General features: G+C 41.4%; 1 protein-coding gene across 2 annotated transcripts in view; it reads left to right on the top strand.

Annotated features, from left to right (window-relative positions):
- Positions 1-16091, top strand: part of LOC115204093 (BMP/retinoic acid-inducible neural-specific protein 1) — a 126851-nt gene that overhangs the window by 78737 nt on the left and 32023 nt on the right. For both annotated transcript variants that reach the window (XM_029769400.1, XM_029769401.1), the window contains one exon: positions 2551-2656. In XM_029769400.1, the coding sequence (XP_029625260.1) occupies positions 2551-2656 (106 nt within the window). The remainder of the gene's footprint in view (positions 1-2550; positions 2657-16091) is intronic.

The following is a 16091-nucleotide window of genomic DNA, read 5'->3' as shown; positions in this document are numbered from 1 at the left end:
TCCTTTTCACAATATGATCCTTGCACTATAGCACACATTGATCGAGGGAAAATGTCTGATGAATTTTCTGCATTCACAGTGCACACAGTCGTGTGTGTGCGCGTGTACAGTATGTGTGACATTGTGAGGGAATAAGTGTGTGTATGCATGCGCGTGCATGCATGTGCATGTTTTGCCAACAATGGGGTTGCCCAGAGGTTATATAAAGAACAGTTATTCATTCTGCTAGGTTACCATGCATCATGCAATACGACCTTTATAGGAAGTAATTTATTATGTGATAAGCAACGGGAGAAAAGCACCCTGTCAGCACCCATCAAGATGCCAGGGTTTGATAGGCCAGGCAAGCACAGTAATCAATCTACTTTGAAACTTTATGCAGGGCTGCAGAGAAATTCGAAAAGTTCTTGTTTTGGCTTCTCCGTCAGTAACTTTACTGTAGCTTTCTGACATTTTGGAGTTTGCAGTGGTGGACAGTTGCAGTGGTATGGTTATTGTCTATTGTCTATTGTTCTCAAAACATAACATATTTACCATTTGGCAGGAAGGGAAATACACTTTAATGTTAAGCAATGTTATTGCGAAGCTTATTGGGAGCCTATCACTCTCAGTTTTACCCCACAACAGAGTGACGTCAAGGGTAAGATATACATCTGTCTAATTTCCTGCTTGTCAACCTGCCATCTGGCCCCGAATCAAAATGAAAGAGAGGAAAATGTCCACTGGGAACAGACATCAATTCAACATCTATTCCACATTGATTCAAAGAAATTTTATTGAAATGACATGGAAACAATGTTGATTCAACCAGCATGTTCCAAGCAGGAAGGGAGAAATAGGGCCTTTAAGGACACAAACACATTTTACTGGGTGAATTGAGGATCTGATTTACCCATCACTGTATCTGCGCTCTGTATCAATGTAGCTGTATATCATGTTTGTTCACCATTAAGTATTTGACTATGGACCCTTCCCGCATCTTCGATAACCTCTATTCTCGAGATTGGACTTCATGCAAGCTGCCAACGCAACCCCCCTCATTCAAGCTAAGAGTTTTCTAACTGAGCCAGAGACTGAGTGATTTTCCATTGAGGTTAATGCCAAGAGTTTTTTCTCTTAATCTCCATTGCTGAGTAGCATCGCATCTGGCTTCTTGGAATCATGTGAAAGTACTATTGAGCACTGCCGGCCAACTCGTTACGAGAAGAAAAGGGGATAAAAAGGAAGAAAGTCACCCTTCTTTTCAAGAGCAATGTCTTTAAATAAGTCTAAAGTTAGACGTGTAGTAAGACCTAAAAGCACCCTCACATTTGACTACCCTAATTATCCCATAGATTGAAGCTTGGGCAGGGAGAGAGGCGACGTCGGTGACTTTTATAAGGGAAGTGATATTCTCTAGCAGAGAGTGGGACGCAGGCACCGATTGAAGAAAAAAGTCCATTAGCGTCTCGCCTCTTTTAAAAGGAAATAAAATCTTTAAAGGTCCTTAAAAGAAAATAGGTCTTAGGAGCCGGTGGTGGTACACGTCACATACTGTTTAGAAAGACCATATACGCTGTCTTCTGCGCTTTGGCCCAAATACAGTTCACTTAGCTGAGCAACGCAGAACATGTATGTGCTAGCGTGACACACACATGGAGTTCAGATATTTATGAACTACTCACACAGTCCCATTTGAAATATGAATGGCTTATCCATAGCTAAATTAATCACAGCCAGCAGTATTAATCACTGCCTTCATTTTGCTGGGCCCCAGGAAGAGTATCTGCTACCTTGGCAGAAACTAATGGGGATCCATATTAAATAGAAATACAGTATGTGCTCTGTTTCTAACCATGTATAACATATATTGTTAGTTGATGAGTGTCCCCTTATTAGTAAAGGAAATGCCGCACACCACTTATTTACGTGGAAATATAACCATGCCTGACACAAGGCCAAGAATAAAACATTCAATCCAACCCTCTAATGATACCAATGATTGCTTGATGAGTTACATGTTGCGGCAGGTAGCCTAGCGGTTAGAGCGTTTGGCCAGTAACTGAAAAGTCGCTGGTTTGAAGGTGAAAGATGACAAGGTGAAAACTCTGTCGATGTACTCTTGAGCAAGGCACTTAACCCTAATTTGCACCATGGTACTATGGCTGACCCTGTAAAACAACACGTTTCACTGCACCTATGTGGTGTATGTGACATGTGTAAGGGCTCGGTTAAATCTGTAGTGCTGAAGACCTGCAAACAAGTGTGTTATAAATTATAACACAGTGTTCGCAGAGACTGCATTCACTGTAAATACTGCATGTCGGCTCAATTGGAAATTAACTTTACATTTCAATTGCACTACAGCATAGATCTCCAGCGCTATGGATTGAATCGAGTCCTAAATCTCAACTCAGGATTTCAGTTTATGAGTCTAGTCAAATTCTCATGAAAATAACTCTCTCTATGATCACCCCCTATCCTCCCTCACTCCAACACACATACACACACACACTAAAGGTGTCTCTGTCCCCTACTGTTCCTCTCATCTTTGTCCTGACTCTCTTGCAGGTGACAGAGACTCGTACTGGCCCACTGGGATGCAGCAGCTATGATAATCTGGACTCGGTGAGCTCGGTCCTCCTGCAGAGCCCAGAGAGCAAGCTCCATCTTCAAGGTAAATATCCCCGACCGTACTTTCACCATGGGAGTAGAGTCCTGCAGGGGTCAGTTTTTTTCTGCCACACCCACACCCCACTGACCACATCAATTAATAGCCCCATCCGATATCCAACATCAGGACAGATTTTCCTCCACAACCTGACCCGTCTGCATAGAATTCTTCTGAGAGCCGATCTGTGACCCGCTAAATAAAATCTATTTATTGAATTGTTTTTATGACTCCAAAGTAGTAGGCTATTAGGCTATCACTGGACTAATTCATTTGTCTGCATGTCTATTCAACATTTGGTTTAAAGGAACCCATGCCATGAATTAAGAACAATAGGTCTATCTTATTATTTTCACAGTGCTATGCGGCACATTGACTCAAATCGCTTGGAAGAAGAACCTTTGAATTAGCCTTCTTCTTACCTAATGAAAGCTTATGGCCGACACAACAAAACAATACCTTTACTTTTGTTACGTGTGCTCCCTCTCCGGCCTCTAGGTCACCAGGCTGCACGTTATGGAGCACACCTGTCACCATCGTTACGCGCACCTGCGAGTCATCAGACTCAAATGGACTCCATTACCTCCCTGATTACCTTCCCTATATATGTCACTCCCTTTGGTTCCTTCCCCATGCGTTATTGTTTCTGTTCCTGAATCAGTTCTGTGCGTTGTTTGTGTTTCTTATTTTTGTATTATGTTGTGTTTATTTATTAAAACACTCACTCCCTGAACTTGCTTCCTGACTCTCAGCGCACATCGTTACAGAATGACACCTCACCTAAGGGAAGCATCAGAGAGTGTTTTTTTTCTTCTTTTTTTTCTCGGTGGGAATGACATCGGGTCTGGGAGCCGCTACAGGCTCTCATGCCTCATTCGGATCGCCAGGCTTCCCTGCTACAGCCGGCTCGTCGGGCTTTCATACCCTCACCGGATCGCCAGGCTCCCCTGCTTCCACCAGCTCGTCAGGCTCTCATGCCTCAGCCGGATCGCCAGGCTCCCCTGCCTCAGCCGGTCTGTCAGGTTCCCACGCCCCTGCCGGGGACAGGTTCAGCGCATCAGCAGGGGTGACCGGTCCGCTCCTGATCCCCGGGAGCGTCCCTTTGGTTGGCGTCCTGCGGATGGAGCTGAACACACCGGGGAGGGGGTACTGTCACGTATGCTCTCTCCGGCGCTCTAGGTCGCCATTCTCCCGCGTCTCAGCCGGACTGACAGGTTTCCCGCGCCTCAGCAGAGGTGACCGGTCCGCTCCTGATCCCCAGAATCGTCTTTTTGGTCGGTGTCCTGCGCCTGGAGCTGCGCATCAGAGAGGGGGTACTGTCACATGTGCTCCCTCTCCGGACTCTAGGTCACCAGGCTGCTCGTTATGGCGCACACCTGTCACCATTGTTACGTGCACCTGCGCGTCATCAGACTCACCTGGACTCCATCACTTCCCTGATTACCTTCCCTATATATGTCACTCCCTTTGGTTCCTTCCCCAGGCGTCATTGTTTCTGTTCCTGTGTCAGTTCTGTGCTTTGTTTGTGTTTCTTATTTTTGTATTATGTTGTGTTTATTTATTAAAACACTCACTCCCTGAACTTGCTTCCCGACTCTCAGCACACATCGTTGCAACATTCAATATTGTTTAGATAATGAAATAGTTTAATTGAAAGTTAAATAAACAATTCCCGTAATCGAATAGGCTATAGACTGCAAAAATAGCCTACATTTATTTAGTTAGCTATTTGCTACTCAAACTTTTACCAGCCGCACAGGTTTAAACTTTATATGACTTGTGTATGATCTAAATGAACGAAAGCCTGAATTAATGTAATTATTAACTGAATTATCGTAACAAATACCTACTTGCACTTTTGCAAGCTTTGTATCCATCTACAAGGTTGTTGTCTTCCTTGTCCACAATGACTCCAAAATAGTTCCAAATCGGTGATTTCACATAACATTTCTTTTTATTTTGCTTGTTACCATTTTTGCGTCACATGGACAAATTAGGAATGTTTCAGCACCAGACAAATAATGGACAGTTCCCTGCGCTCTCTAACTGCATGGCTGGTAGCCTTGGCGTAGGCTATGTCTGCCTCACAGTTAACATAATGGAATTCGCATCGCAATTCAACACAACAAGCTCCTAGGTTTGTAAAAAAATATGTTATCTCTATTTAAAAGATTTTCAACCCCCAATATAATTGTTCTGAACCACGAGCCTGCCCGTGGGTTGAAAGAATATTTTCATTCCGCTCATCAGCTGTTTTATTTTTTGTGGGTCCACTGCGGGGAATCATGAGTATGACCCTGGTGAAGGCCGGGGTCAATATTCCACTTTAGCCCCCAGTCCATTCACATAATGAAATTCTGTTCATACATAGAAAAAGCCTCATAGGGACTTTCACCTGATTTGTGCTGTCTTGCGGATTGAATATGAATGTATTTTGTGGAATGAACCAGAGATTTGCTCCATAATTCCGCTCTGGGTGATTTTCTCCCATTCATTTTGTCATGGATCTTCTGTCCTTATGCTAATAATATTGTCATACAGTTTACCAGACACTTTTATCCATGGTGTGTTTGGCCCATGAAGAAATCAAACCCAACAGCCTGAGCAATCAGAATATTTGAATTTACCCACACACTTCATCCTGGACCTCTCAATCAATAGGGAAGATTTTGTTATGTTTATTTTATTAACTTATTTACAGAAGTATATTTTTAGTCTGAGTATACTTAGATCACATACTGTATTCGAGATTACATTTGTAACATTAATTGACACGCAATTATCATCTTTGAGTGGTAACTATAAGCTTGCAAAGATAGAAAAGTAGACAAACGTTGTAATTAGGAATCCTTCATTGTCATCTCCAACTCTTCTTCTATGAATAATCACCTGCAACTGTATCTTAGATGTACCACAGCTCCCATTGGGACAGTGATGAAAGCCACCGTAAAAGTGGTCAAGTTTCTGAGACAAGCTATCACTTTTTAATTTATGCAGTTTACCTTCATTATCAAAAAACAGATATTTTTGACTACATCACTAAATCTCTCCCCAAAGGAATCATTAACTGCTCTTTGGATTCAGACAATTCATTTATTTATTTAGTCATTTTTTTCATTGGATGAGTTAAAGATACACTATTTAAGTTCATATAATTTTGTATTCTGTTAATATCATATGTTCCATTCATTATTTCACATCTTATTGTTGTACCTATGAGCTGCCATTCAGAAGAAGAAAATTAAACATTTAAAAAAGGTACATAACTACAAAGTATTGATCATTTTGATCATATTACAGTTAAAGTAATAATACATTCATCATGTACAGGAAAAGAAAACAAAAAAGAAATGGGCCTCCACTCCCAACTTCCTATCTCATTCGCCCAACCCTAAAAGGGTTGCTTGTCAGTCACCCCCCACCCCCTAGTCATCATTAAGTAACATAGTAGATGCAAAGCTAAATTAATAATACATTGTGTCCTAAAAGCATTTAACTGCAGGGTACTCCCACATCATATGAATGAACGTGCCTACCTGATTTAGGGGATACAGTGAACAGTTGTGAGTTGGGACCAATTTCATAGTCAAATATTTCCTTGGTGTTAAATACAGTCTGTGAACAAAATGTAAATGTATACATATGGTTCGGATTATGGGATTCCAAGAATATTTTTCCATATTCTGTTCCAGTTAAAGGGTTGTTCAGTTCACTTAAATCTGTAGACCATACTTTTTTAATGGATAGCTCAGAATATGAGCTTTCCAAAAGTTGTTTATATATTATAGACATTAGTCCTTTTAGGAGCCCAGATAATTGATTTATAAATCCCATGATTGGAGGTTTGGTAGTTGGGTTTGCCAAGGGACACCATAGGCCAGCATAGCCAACCTGAATTGTAAATATAGAAAAATGTGTTCCCTGGTAATATGTATGTGTCTTTTTCAAACCATTACTATCCAGGGGCGACAGGTAGCCTAGTGGTTAGAGCGTTGGACTAATAACCGAAAGGTTGCAAAATCAAATCCTTGAGCTGACAAGGTAAAATTCTGTTGTTCCTAGGCTGTCATTGAAAATAAGAATTTGTTCTTAACTGACTTACCTAGTTAAATAAAGGTAAAATAAAAAATGTATATTGGCAAGGGTATGCAGTCCACATTTGGATCATTGGGTGGATAAAAAAGACCATTCTCCAAAATGTAATACATTGGAGTCTAGGCATGCCATTTTGTTTTCCAGTTACACTATTTTTCAATTTTGTGCCAAAAAGAAATTGTATGAGCAATAATAGGACCAGAGTTACTCTGTCTGTCATAAATGCTTTCAAACTGAATCTATAGGGTTTAAAAGGGCTTCATTCCCATGCAACTGCTGTATGGCCTCTGTTACTTTGGAGACTAACGTTTTGTCATCCAACTGATATGTGACAGCCAGATGAACAGCCTTTATCTTGCAGGTTGATACAATTCGGTGAGAAAGAGATTAGTTTTTCAAATGCTGCTATTTCATGAAGGGGTGTTTAGAAAGCAATTTTTTTCACATTAGCCTAAAGTAGGTGGTTTTAAAGTGTACTACAACTGAAATATATCCTCTAAGAGCAATTATAATCTCAGATTTAGAGTTAATTAGAAAGCTTTTGTCATCAGAGTGGTATTAATATATGCCAACTATCACAAACTCTTCAAAATTGATGACACTTCAATGTCATCCCTGAGCTGGTGACACCTCTTTACTCTTTAGTGTCTCTTCAGAGAGTATTATGATTTCATAATCATTTAATCCAGCTAGTGGTATAAACGGCTGTGACAGATCAGTATTTCCACGTGAAAATGTTGCTCTTATATTCCTGTTAGTATGACACTTATGTGTGAACATTGAAGCTACTGTATGCCAAAAGCAGAAGCTTTGGATACCTATGCTACAGTAGATGGCTTGACATCACCTCCAACCTTTAAAACAATGCTGGTTATTTGTGCCAATTGACCCTCAGGTCCTATAAACTGCACTATAGAGTAATTTGTCTTCTCTCTTTGCTGGTGTAGTGCCTCTCCACACATCCTCGATTGATATCCTAAAAATATTGAACTGAAGGTGTTATGCCCTCTGTGTATGTCATATGCCCTCTGTGTATGTCAAGGCCAACATGCAGATGACAAAAGAATACACTGACATCCTGCTCTTAGAAGTGCTACTCTACTACTCTCAGCATATAGGGAGTGATGAGATGACATTTGCAGCAATCATTTTGTGGTGGTGGTGATGTGTGTTGGTGTGGGGATGTGTATTTGTGTGGGAACTGACAGCGTTTTAGCTACTTTGCAGATATGAAACAAACATACAATCATATCAGTAAAAAAAACAAAAATCCCAGTTTATGCTACAAAACCAACTTCATAAGAGGGTTTAAAAATAGGTTATATTTGACTCAACATTCCATGACATACACTAAGGCATTGTTGGCAGAATAGATGGATACAGTTCAATGCATGATTAATTCACCAATACATTTCTTGGTAGACCAATAAATATTTTTATCAGATTGTAAATCACTGCTGGCCTGGTACATTGTTTGCTGCCTCCATTTGGGATGCACTGTTTCAGTTTCAGTGATTCAAAATTTTGGACAGAAACGGACAAATGTAACTAAGGCTGGGAATGTCAATAATGTCAATCAAACTAGCAAGGGCAATGATCACAAGTAAGTCAAAATGTGGCTAATATGCTAGCGTATCTATTTATGTAGCATGCTCAAAACACAGTGTCTAACTTTAGTTACCTAGCTGCTAGGAGGACGTGATGTCATTGTAGGAGTGGGTGAGTGACTGACTTTTTCCCCTCGTATAATTTTTCAGTGACTACACAGCTATAGATGCACTTGTCATTTGGTTAGCTAGCAAGACATGTGAATTGCTTTGCTAGCTAGCTAGCTATGCTGAATGACTGATGAATTTACGAATGTGCAACACCGCTGACCGGTGTCAGTAAACATAGGCAAAGAAAGTACCAGTTAGTCATGAAAACTCTATTTAACATGTAAACAGCCTAACGAGCTCTGCTAGGGTGAGAAAAAAATGGTCAGTGAGGTGTTCTCTCATTTGTGTCTGAAAGTAACGAGCTAGCAAGCTAGCCAACTTTAGCCGGTTAGCTTGGGTGCTTGGTTGGGACAACGCATGCATTGGCAGGCAAGATGCAGAAGGATGAGCAGGCCCCCATCGTTTATCAGTACAATTTTGACAGCCAACTTGCTGAAAAAGTTTGAAAGGGTTTATTTAATGTTCCTTCATGGCCCAGTACATCACTGGGGCCAAGCGTCCTGCCATCCAGGACCTCTATACCAGGCGGTGTCAGAGGAAGGCCCTAAAAATGTTCAAAGACTCCAGCCACCCTACTCATAGACTGTTCTCTCTGCTCCTGCATGGCAAGTGGTACCGGCGCGCCAAGTCTAGGTCCAAAAGGCTTCTTAACAGCTTCTACCCCCAAGCCATAAGACTCCTGAACAGCTAATCAAATGGCTACCCCCCTCTTTTATGCTGCTGCTACTCTCTGTTTATTTTCTATGCATAGTCACTTTAACTCTACCTACATGTACATATTACCTCTATTATCTTGACTAGCCAGTGCCCTCGGACATTGACTCTGTACCGGTACCTCCTGTATATAGCCTCGCTACTGTTATTTTACTGCTGCTCTTTAATTATTTGTTACTTTTATTTAAATTTTTTCTTATACATTTTTTACTTAATTAACACTTATTTTTCTTAAAACTGCATTGTCAGTTAAGGGCTTGTAAGTAAGCATTTCACTGTAATGTCGACCTGTTGTATTTGGCAGAATTTTATTTTATTAGATTCATTACATTTTAGCTCATCTTGCTTGGGCTAGCATTATTTGTTGATTTTGTTGTTGTTGATGTGACCGACCGGCTCGATTCGGTCTTATGTAGCAAATTTGAAATTGTGTTCTTTGCAGAGACTCAAAGCTAGAAAATGATATATCATACACTATAGTAGAGGAACAATGGGAAAGTAATTCAGCTTTGATTCACCTGGTCAGCTGGCTACTCACTTGTAACCTCACTTTTGATAAAATGGCCCTTGAATGTTTTGGTATACCTAGTGGAGAGCTCTTTGTCTATACCCATTCAGCATTGTTCACACCCTCTTAAGCTTTAGCCCCACCCATCTCTTAAGGATTCACATGTGAGACCATGTACTAAACAACTAAATATTTCAAGACTAAAGTCTGGTTTATACTACAGGCGTGTTTGTACATTTAATCTGGAGTGCCAGAGTGTGCTCTGGGCGTTTGTAAACACAGAGCGTGGTCAGAATGTTAATTTGTAAATTCAGAGCGTTTGGATCTCGGGGCGTTCAGAACGCACACTGGACACTGTGGCCGAGGAGTAGGGTTGATCCGAGCGTTCTAACCTAACAACAGCAGTCAAGCACTTAAGCACACTGGCTAATGTTGGCTAGCTTGCTAGCTGCTTCCAGATACAAATGAGAGAACAGCTCACTCTGACCATTTTACTCGCCCTAGCAGAGCTGGTTAGGCTGTTTTTATGTTATCCAGAGTGTTGGTGACTACAACTGTGCTGCTGGCAACAATTTAATTACGTTTTTTTGCCAATGTTTACTGACACCGGCCATATTCAACGGGTGTTGAGCGTTCATAAACTCATCAGTTATTCTGCACTCAGACGAGAGTGCTCTGAAATCGGAGTAGATAGCCAGAGCGAATTTACCACCTATGTATATCGACAGTTGTTGCAGTGACATCATGAACATTCTTTTGAAATGGTTACTTGCATAGTGGAATATTTTGTTTAGACATGTAGCTAGCTAGCTAAACAATGAACTATAATCCCAACTCATAACGTTACTACCCTGCAGGAATCTGCAGGTAGCTAAGCAACCAGGTTCAATGTTAGCTAGCTAACATTAGGCTATAACTAGCAATGCAAATGGCTCTGAGATACAAGTAATATTACTACACAGATAATACACCTAACGTTAGCGAGCCAGCCAGTTAATGTTAGCTAGCTAGCTAACACACTTTAAATTGAAATTAAAATGAGTTTCTGACAAAATTATTAACGTGTAATATCTAAACATTTTGATAGTCTAGCTATCTTACCCGTATACAAATCAAATAAAATTTATTTATATAGCCCTTCGTATATCAGCTGAAATCTCAAAGTGCTGTACAGAAACCCAGCCTAAAACCCCAAACAGCAAGCAATGCATGTGAAAGAGGCACGGTGGCTAGGAAAAACTCCCTAGGAAAAACTCCCTAGAAAGGCCAAAAACCTAGGAAGAAACCTAGAGAGGAACCAGGCTATGAGGGGTGGCCAGTCCTCTTCTGGCTGTGCCGGGTGGATATTATAACAGAACATGGTCAAGATGTTAAAATGTTCATAAATGACCAGCATGGTCAAATAATAATAATCATTGTAGTTGTCGAGGGTGCAACAAGCACGTCCGGTGAACAGGTCAGGGTTCCGTAGCCGCAGGCAGAACAGTTGAAACTGGAGCAGCAGCATGGCCAGGTGGACTGGGGACAGCAAGGTGTCATCATGCCAGGTAGTCCCGAGGCATGGTCCTAGGGCTCAGGTCCTCCGAGAGAAAGAAAGAAAGAGAGAAAGAGAGAATTAGAGAGAGCATATTTAAATTCACACAGGACACCGGATAAGACAAGAGAATACTCCAGATGAAACAGACTGACCCTAGCCCCCCGGCACATAAACTACTGCAGCATAAATACTGGAGGCTGAGACAGGAGGGATCAGAAGACACTGTGGCCCCATCCGATGATACCCCCGGACAGGGCCAAACAGGCAGGATATAACCCCACCCACTTTGCCAAAGCACAGCCCCCACACCACTAGAGGGATGTCTACAACCACCAACTTACCGTCCGAAGACAAGGCCGAGTATAGCCCACAAAAATCTCCGCCATGGCACAACCCAAGGGGGGGGCGCCAACCCAGACAGGAAGACCACGTCAGTGACTCAACCCACTCAAGTGACGCACCCCTCCCATGGACGGCATGGAAGAACACCAGTAAGTCAGTGACTCAGCCCCTGTAATAGGGTTAGAGGCAGAGAATCCCAGTGGAAAGAGGGGAACCGGCAAGGCAGAGACAGCAAGGGCGGTTCATTGCTCCAGCCTTTCCGTTCACCTTCACACTCCTGGGCCAGACTACACTTAATCATAGGACCTACTGAAGAGATAAGTCTTCAGTAAAGACTTAAAGGTTGAGACTGAGTCTGCGTCTCTCACATGGGTCGGCAGACTATTCCATAAAAATGGAGCTCTATAGGAGAAAGCCCTACCTCCAGCCGTTTGCTTAGAAATTCTAGGGACAATTAGGAGACCTGCGTCTTGTGACCGTAGCATACGTGTAGGTATGTACGGCAGGACCAAATCGGAAAGATAGGTAGCAGCAAGCCCATGTAATGCTTTGTAGGTTAGCAGTAAAACCTTGAAATCAGCCCTTGCCTTAACAGGAAGCCAGTGTAGGGAGGCTAGCACTGGAGTAATATGATCAAATTTTTTGGTTCTAGTCAGGATTCTAGCAGCCGTATTTAGCACTAACTGAAGTTTGTTTAGTGCTTTATCCGGGTAGCCGGAAAGTAGATTATTGCAGTAGTCCAGCCTAGAAGTAACAAAAGCATGGATTAATTTTTCTGCGTCATTTTTGGACAGAAAGTTTCAGATTTTTGCAATGTTACGTAGATGGAAAAAAGCTGTCCTTGAAACAGTCTTGATATGTTCTTCAAAAGAGAGATCAGGGTCCAGAGTAACACCGAGGTCCTTCACAGTTTTATTTGAGACGACTGTACAACCATCCAGATTAATTGTCAGATTGAACAGAAGATCTCTTTGTTTCTTGGGACCTAGAATAATCATCTCTGTTTTGTCCGAGTTTAAAAGTAGAACGTTTGCAGCCATCCACTTCCTTATGTCTGAAACACAGGCTTCTAGCGAGGGCAATTTTGGAGCTTCACCATGTTTCATTGAAATGTACAGCTGTGTGTCGTCCGCATAGCAGTGAAATTTAACATTATGTTTTCGAATGACATCCCCAAGAGGTAAAATATATAGTGAAAACAATAGTGGTCCTAAAACGGAACCTTGAGGAACACCGAAATTTACAATTGATTTGTCAGAGGACAAACCATTCACAGAGACAAACTGATATCTTTCCGACAGATAAGATCTAAACCAGGCCAAAACTTGTCCATGTAGACCAATTTGGGTTTCCAATCTCTCCAAAAGAATGTGGTGATCGATGGTATCAAAAGCGGCACTAAGATCTAGGAGCACGAGGACAGATGCAGAGCCTCGGTCTGACGTCATTAAAAGGTCATTTACCACCTTCACAAGTGCAGTCTCAGTGCTATGATGGGGTCTAAAACCAGACTGAAGCGTTTCGTATACATTGTTTGTCTTCAGGAAGGCAGTGAGTTGCTGTGCAACAGCTTTTTCTAAAATTTTTGAGAGGAATGGAAGACTCGATATAGGCCGATAGTTTTTTATAATTTCTGGGTCAAGATTCGGCTTTTTCAAGAGAGGCTTTATTACTGCCACTTTTAGTGAGCTTGGTACACATCCGGTGGATAGAGAGCCGTTTATTATGTTCAACATAGGAGGGCCAAGCACAGGAAGCAGCTCTTTCAGTAGTTTAGTTGGAATAGGGTCCAGTATGCAGCTTGAGGGTTTGGAGGCCATGATTATTTTCATCGTTGTGTCAAGAGATATAGTACTAAAACACTTTAGTATCTCCCTTGAGCCATGGTCCTGGCAGAGTTGTGCAGACTCAGGACAATGGAGCTTTGGAGGAATACCCAGATTTAAAGAGGAGTCCGTAATTTGCTTTCTAATGATCATTATCTTTTCCTCAAAGAAGTTCATAAATGTATTACTGCTGAAGTGAAAGCCATCCTCCATTTGCGAATGCTGCTTTTTAGTTAGCTTTGCGACAGTATCAAAAAGAAATTTCGGATTGTTCTTATTTTCCTCAATTAAGTTGGAAAAATAGGATGATCGAGCAGCAGTGAGGGCTCTTCGATACTGCACGGTACTGTCTTTCCAAGCTAGTCGGAAGACTTCCAGTTTGGTGTGGCGCCATTTCCGTTCCAATTTTCTGGAAGCTTGCTTCAGAGCTCGTGTATTTTCTGTATACCAGGGAGCTAGTTTCTTATGACAGATGTTTTTAATTTTTAGGGGTGCAACTGCATCTAGGGTATTGCGCAAGGTTAAATTGAGTTCCTCGGTTAGGTGGTTAACTGATTTTTGTCCTCTGACGTCCTTGGGTAAGCAGAGGGAGTCTGAAAGGGCATCAAGGAATCTTTGGGTTGTCTGAGAATTTATAGCACGACTTTTAATGCTCCTTGGTTGGGGTCTGAGCAGATTATTTGTTGCAATTGTAAACGCAATAAAATGGTGGTCCGATAATCCAGGATTATGAGGAAAAACATTAAGATCCACAACATTTATTCCATGGGACAAAACTAGGTCCAGAGTATGACTGTGGCAGTGAGTAGGTCCAGAGACATGTTGGACAAAACCCACTGAGTCGATGATGGCTCCGAAAGCCTTTTGGAGTGGGTCTGTGGACTTTTCCATGTGAATGTTAAAGTCACCAAAAATTAGAATATTATCTGCTATGACTACAAGATCCGATAGGAATTCAGAGAACTCAGTGAGGAACAGATGTTTACATACACCTTAGCCAAATACATTTAAACTCAGTTTTTCGCAATTCCTGAAATGTAATACTAGTAAAAATTCCCTGTCATAGGTCAGTTAGGATTTATTTTTTTATTTTAAGAATGGGAAATGTCAGAATAATACTAGAGAGAATGATTTATTTCAGCTTTTATGACTTTCATCACATTCCCAGTGGGTCAGAAGTTTACATACACTCAATTAGTATTTGGAAGCATTGCCTTTAAATTGTTTAACTTCGGTCAAACGTTTCGGGTAGCCTTCCACAAGCTTCCCACAATAACTTGGGTGAATTTTTGCCCATTCCTCCTGACAGAGCTGGTGTAACTGAGTCAGGTTTGTAGGCCTCCTTGCTCGCACACGCTTTTTCAGTTCTGCCCACAAATTTTCTATAGGATTAAGGTCAGGGCTTTGTGATGGCCACTCCAATACCTTGACTTACTTTGTTGTCCTTCAGCCATTTTGCCACAACTTTGGAAGTATGCTTGGGGTCATTGTCCATTTGGATGACCCATTTGCAACCAAGCTTTAACTTCCTGACTGATGTTTTGAGATGTTGCTTCAATATATCCACCTAATTTTTGTTCCTCATGATGCCGTCTATTTTATGAAGTGCACCAGTCCATCCTGCAGCAAAGCACCCCCACAACATGATGCTGCTACTCCCGTGCTTCACGGTTGGGATGGTGTTCTTTGGCTTGCAAGCTTCCCCCCTTTTTCCTCCAAATATAACAATAGTCAAACAGTTCTATTGTATAATCTTTGTAAAGATAAATATGATGTTTGTCCCCATGTGCAGTTGCAAACCGTAGTCTGGCTTTTTTTATGGCAGTTTTGGAATAGTGGCTTCTTCCTTGCTGAGTGACCTTTTAGTTTATGTCGATATAGGACTCGTTTTACTGTGGATATAGATACTTTTGTACCTGTTTCCTCCAGCATCTTCACACGGTTCTTTGCTGTTGTTCTGGGATTGATTTGCACTTTTCGCACCAAAGTATGTTCATCTCTAGGAGACAGAACGCGTCTCCTTCCTGAGCCGTATGACAGCTGTGTGGTCCCATGGTGTTTATACTTGCTTACTATTGTTTGTACAGATGAACGTCGTACCTTCAGGCGTTTGTAAATTGCTTTCAAGGATGAACCAGACTTGTGGAGGTCTACAATTTGTTTTCTGAGGTCTTGGCTGATTTCTTTTGATTTTCCCATGATGTCAAGTAAAGACGCACTGAGTTTGAAGGTAGGCCTTGAAATACATCCACAGGTACACCTTCAATTGATTCAAATGATGTCAATTAGCCTATCAGAAGCTTCTAAAGCCATGACATCATTTTCTGGATTTTCCAAGCTGTTTAAAGGCACAGTCAACTTAGTGTATGTACACTTCTGACCCACTGGAATTGTGATACAGTGAATTATAAGTGAAATAATCTGTCTGTAAACAATTGTTGGAAAAATGACTTGTGTCATGCACAAAGTAGATGTCCAAACTGACTTGCCAAAGCTATAGTTTGTTAACAAGAAATTTGTGGAGTGGTTGAAAAACAAATTTTAATGACTCCAACCTAGGTGTAAAACCTAACCTAAACTTCCGACTTCAAATGTAGATGGGTCCGACCACCATTAATCAAATAAGAACTGTTTTATAAATTAGGGTTATTTTAGATGATGACACCTAACTATATAGTTAGCTAGCTAACGATAGCTACTG

The sequence above is a fragment of the Salmo trutta genome, chromosome 12, assembly GCF_901001165.1.
Source record: "Salmo trutta chromosome 12, fSalTru1.1, whole genome shotgun sequence".
NCBI classification, from domain to species: domain Eukaryota; kingdom Metazoa; phylum Chordata; class Actinopteri; order Salmoniformes; family Salmonidae; genus Salmo; species Salmo trutta.
The sequence above is the reverse complement of the archived record's forward strand: the minus strand, read 5'-3'. Positions and strand labels throughout refer to the sequence as shown.